We start from the raw sequence: 5,394 nt of genomic DNA, 5'->3' as shown, positions 1-5,394 counted from the left end.
TTTAAATTCTTATAAAGACTATTTGAATCTTATTTATCTAAATTAGGACTCTAATAAAAAATAAAAAATGAAGTAACTTATCTATTTTTGCAACTTGTTAATTCTAGAAAACCAGAATTGAGCACAATCATTAGCTATTAGGATAAGTTATATTCCAATCAAACTGGGGTTCAACTTTTAGTGTTGAACATAAGATGTGACTCAAATTGAAGGAAGATGCTTCTTTATCTCCAATAAATTTGTTCTCTCTAGATATTCTAGCTTTTATGTAATGTAAATTACAAATTTTCCTTGAGATGAAAGATGCTAGACGTAAAGGACTCTTCTGAAGAAATTGCCACTACAGCATAAGACAATATTGATGTAAAAAGTGTGAACTTCTTTTAACCAGTTTTGGTGCTTTCTTTCAATGGTCAAAATTAGGAACATATGATTTTCAGTTACCAAGTTCTTTGAAGACATACCAACAACCCATACTCTTAAATTTGATCCACTGATACTGAATCTTCTTTCAACTATTCCTCCATAAAGTAATAAAAGAAGAGAGAAATAAAAAGCTAGATTTGTTTTATTTTCCTGTTTTCTTCGTGGGGGTAGTTATTATTATTATCGGAAAATAGACCGATTTTTGTTTTGGGTTCTTTCCATGTGATTTTAAAATAATGGATTGTTTGACAAAACTATGAAATTAGATACTAGTCAAATTAATAAGTTACCTACATTATACTCTTTAGATTTTTTGACTCTTGTGTTAATGTAAAATATTAAACTACTCTTCCACCTTAGCCCATGAAAATAATAAAGAAGTTTCGTGATTCACAAATTCAACCCAATAGAATACATAAATTCAATTATAATTTTAGTCTTTATTATCTTATCTTATCTTTTTTTTTTATCTTATATTTATTTGCTTTTATCTTTCTTAACCCAATACTCTATATATATTTAGTTTTACTTTCATAATTTTTAATTCAATTCAATCAATCAACAATTAATAAAATTTCTTCATCTATTCTTTTCCTATTCTTTGGATAAAATTTTCCACTAATCCCACACCATTAAAATCATCATTGATGGCTATTTGATGACTACAGATCACAAAAGTTATTGTCCCTAACACTCCTCATAATAAAATTCTGTGATGAAAATCACTGTAGATTCTGGCTTAAAAAATTTTAAAATAGAAAAACAATAAATCTAATCTCAGATTTATATATTTAAAAAACTTTAAAATTTAAAGTAACAATTAAAAAGCGGCAGATTCTTCCATTATTTGGAAGGTCTATATAATATTGAGTTCATAAACGAACTCAAACATCATATAGCTTTCTCCAAATACTGTTCTATCCTTTTCTCTCCTCTCCTCTCTCTCTCTCTCTCTCTCTCCTACCCACAATAATTATATTGGACTTAAGAGCATTAGCATTTGGTCAAGTTCAACTCTTCAAGTACAAAGAAAATCTCCTTACATCTTTTTCCTGTCAAGTAATCTGGTAAGCTACTCTGTTTTCTTATACTTGTAGTTTAGTCAATCAAAGACATTACTGATTCCAAAAAGTTTAGAAGTTCGTCACTTGTTCATCAGTTTCTGCATCATGGGGCCATTCATTAATCATATTTTACCTAATAAACCTACCAAAGCACATGTTTCATCAGCAATAATCTAATCTAATCAAATCTCTGAGTATATGATAGGAATAGCTTAGCTTAGTGTATTTATGTGGTTGGTGAGTTCTTACGCATGTGATTAGTGTGATTGGCATTGGAAACATAAGGAGGATAAGGAAATAGTAGCAAATTAGAGATTTTTTTCCCACCCTTTACCCTTCGAACTATACATGTATTAATTTTTCTATAGACTGCATACAATGCTTGCTGGGATGGTATAAGAAAATATCAACAACTCCTCCATTGGGATATTTTTTGGGTATCACTTTTAATTTTTACAGTAACTGAATTGATTTAAAATTGAAACTTGTATTGGATATAATTTTTAAAATAATATTAATATCAGTAAGGAGATACTGTATTATTTTAAAGAAAAACTACTAAATTAAACTAAAACTAAATATTGGACGTGCTTTTAAGGTATTCAGCCAAACATATTGTTCACATATGTGTTAGGCTTTGTTTGGTATGCGTCCTTTCACACAAATTCAAGAGCACTTTCGTAGTGTTTGACTGTTTTGAACCTCCAAAAAGACAAATACAAAAACAATAAATGCAGCTACTTATTTGTTACTAATTTTGAAGGGAGAGCCTTGGAAAAAAAATAGTTTAGTTGTCTTCAAGTAGTAAAAACATATTGTATCTACATTTTTCTAGAAATTCAAAAGCAGAGTTGTCCAATATCATAGAAAGCTTAGCAATAGAATCCATTTTTCAAGTGCATGGTATAGTTTTGTCTTTGATTTGAAGTTGCAGAAGCTTAGTCCCTTTTCCTTTTCCTTCTATGGGATCATTGAATGCAGTAAACTTCATGTTATTGCACTGAGTTGGATAAAAACATGGAACTAAAAGACTCTTTCCAAGTATCAAGAATCGGTGATGCCTACGACGACGATGGCCATCCCAAGAGAACCGGAACCGTGAAGAGCGCGGTGGCTCATATTATTACGGCGGTGATTGGATCCGGCGTTCTGTCTCTTGCTTGGAGCACTGCACAGTTAGGATGGATCGGAGGGCCGGTTGCGTTGCTCTGCCTCGCAATCGTCACATATATTTCGTCGTTTCTTTTATCCGATTGTTACAGGACACCGGACCCAGTAACTGGGAAAAGAAACTACTCTTACATGGATGCTGTTACAAACAATCTTGGTAAAAATAACCCTCACACCAAACTATATTTCATGAATTAGTAATAATTGTAGATTCTAATCGGGTGTAGTATTATAATAAGTTCAGGTAAAAAAAGGACGGTGGTGGCTGGTTTCCTTCAATTTGTGATCTTGTATGGAACTTGTGTCGCATATGTTATTACCACAGCAACCAGTATGAGGTAGTTACGTTTTATTTTTTATTTTTTATTATATTTATTTTTAAATCTCTCTCTATTCTTCTGTGTCTTTGTTTGGTTATGGTACTTCATCACTAGAGAGGGATTGGCTGATTGTTTCTTATTATTTATTTATTGCAGGGCGATTCTGAAATCAAATTGTTACCACAAGGAAGGGCATGATGCTCCATGCAACTATGGAGATAATCTGTATATGGTGATATTTGGAGCAATTCAGATAGTAATGTCATTCATACCAGATCTTCACAACTTAGCATGGGTTTCAATTGTTGCAGCAGTTATGTCCTTCACATATTCATTCATAGGACTTGGACTTGGCATAGCAACAGTCATAGGTAAAAAAAAAAATGTTCATTTTATTTACTTTTCTAATTTTAACAATATTCTAAACTCTATATCACTCTGCTACATTGTTAGCACAACAAAACAATTGAAAGATGAAACTATTAAATAGTGCCCCAAAAAATTGAAGATATTACTTTATGGACCATTCAGAAAACATTTCAAGTGTGGCTGTTTTATTGGTTTATAGTAATATATTTTAGTATAAAGATATTACTTTATGGTAGCAAGAATGGTATGACAAAAGAAAAATAAGAATAATTGATTGGAATTTGGATGCAGAAAATGGAAGCATTATGGGTAGGGTAACAGGAATATCAACTAGAACTGCTGCAGACAAAATATGGTTGGTGTTTCAAGCACTTGGCGACATTGCATTCGCTTATCCCTACTCTGTTCTCCTCCTTGAGATTGAGGTACTCATCTTGTGACCTTTTCTTTCTTCTTTTCATCATTTCCTTTCTTTTTAAGCAATTCACAAACAAAAGGTATCTTGTGACCTTTCATATTCATATTATTATTTTTAGGTGGTTAAAGATTTGGTGCATGAAAAAAAAAAAAGGTAATAATAATGAAGTAGTACTAAATTTTGCTTTTTTTTTTGAGTAAAGGACACATTAAAGTCTTCTCCACCGGAAAACCAAAGCATGAAGAGGGCATCCATGATTGCAATCTTCATCACAACATTCTTCTATCTCTGTTGCGGATGCTTTGGATACGCTGCGTTCGGAGATTCTACGCCGGGAAACCTGCTCACTGGGTTTGGATTCTATGAGCCTTTCTGGCTTGTTGACATTGCTAATGTTTGCATTATTGTTCATTTGGTTGGAGGATATCAGGTACTATACATTCTGAATTTCTCATTATTTCTACTGTGGTGCCTTTTGAATTCCTTTCTAAGTTGAATTTCTATGCATCTTTCTCCTTAGCTCTGTTTCGTTTCCTGCTAAAGGCTCAAACCAAAAAGCCAAAATTTCTTACAAGACATGTCATATATGCACTGTGATCATTTTTAGCAATACAATGTTATGTAAACAACTCTTTTCAAAAACTATATAAAAGTAAGGGTAGGTGTTTGAATTATGATTGAGAGTATAAATAGTTCGGCAATCCTTGTCAATTGAAAAATCATTGCAATAAAACCAGTATTTTGATTAGCCACACATTAACTTTATTGTCATATGATAATCTTAAAAACATTATTTTATATTTGTACCTAATGATGTATATATGATCTTAACAGATTTACAGTCAACCAATATATGGTGCAGTTGAGAGATGGTGCTCAAGAAAATACCCCAACAGTGGGTTTGTGGCAAAATTCCACAAAGTGAAACTACCCCTATTGCCCCGTTTTGAGATCAACCTCTTCAGGTTCTTTTTCAGAACAATCTTTGTGATCACAACAACTGTACTTGCAATCCTTTTCCCTTACTTCAACGAAGTTCTTGGAGTGTTAGGAGCAGTAAACTTTTGGCCATTGGCCATTTACTTCCCAGTGGAGATGTACTTCAAGCAGAACAAAATTGAAGCATGGAGTAATAAATGGATTGTTCTAAACATATTCAGCTTTGCTTGCTTTCTTGTCACTGCTGTGGGACTTGTGGGGTCCATTCAAGGAATTGTACAAGCCAAGCTTAGTTCAAGTTAAACACTATGCTTACTTTTCTTTGTTTTAATTAGTTTGGTGTTATTGCTGTAAGAATATGTGGCTAAGAGTGAATAAGATAAGATAATAGTAAGTTAGTACAATAATAGTTAATGAAATATTTATGTAGGTTTTATTTGTTTGTAGAACAATCACCCTCCAAAGAAAAGCAGGGTTCTAACAAATATATATAATTGCTTGGCAATTTCATTGTATTTTATTAGAACAAGAAATTATAGTTTCTTTCTAAATAATTATCAATGAGTATTATTACCATGCATGCTTTATTATTACCAAACCTCATCACACATTAGATATTATGTTCCAAAACATTTAGTTTGAAACTCATAAAAAATCGGGTAAATGACATGAACAAATAAAATGCACT

General features: G+C 32.1%; 1 protein-coding gene across 1 annotated transcript; it reads left to right on the top strand.

The window, feature by feature from the left end:
- LOC107613082 (probable amino acid permease 7) lies at positions 1,292-5,235 on the top strand. The gene is made up of 7 exons (XM_016314965.2): positions 1,292-1,493; positions 2,472-2,817; positions 2,905-2,998; positions 3,137-3,351; positions 3,641-3,774; positions 3,970-4,197; positions 4,602-5,235. Exons 2-7 carry the CDS (start codon positions 2,508-2,510, stop codon positions 5,007-5,009), a joined length of 1,389 nt encoding a protein of 462 aa, XP_016170451.1. The 5' UTR covers positions 1,292-1,493; positions 2,472-2,507; the 3' UTR covers positions 5,010-5,235.

The sequence above is a fragment of the Arachis ipaensis genome, chromosome B01 (assembly GCF_000816755.2).
Source record: "Arachis ipaensis cultivar K30076 chromosome B01, Araip1.1, whole genome shotgun sequence".
In the NCBI taxonomy this organism is placed as follows: Eukaryota; Viridiplantae; Streptophyta; class Magnoliopsida; order Fabales; family Fabaceae; genus Arachis; species Arachis ipaensis.
Note: the sequence above shows the minus strand (reverse complement) of the source record. Positions and strands in the feature narration are given on the sequence as shown.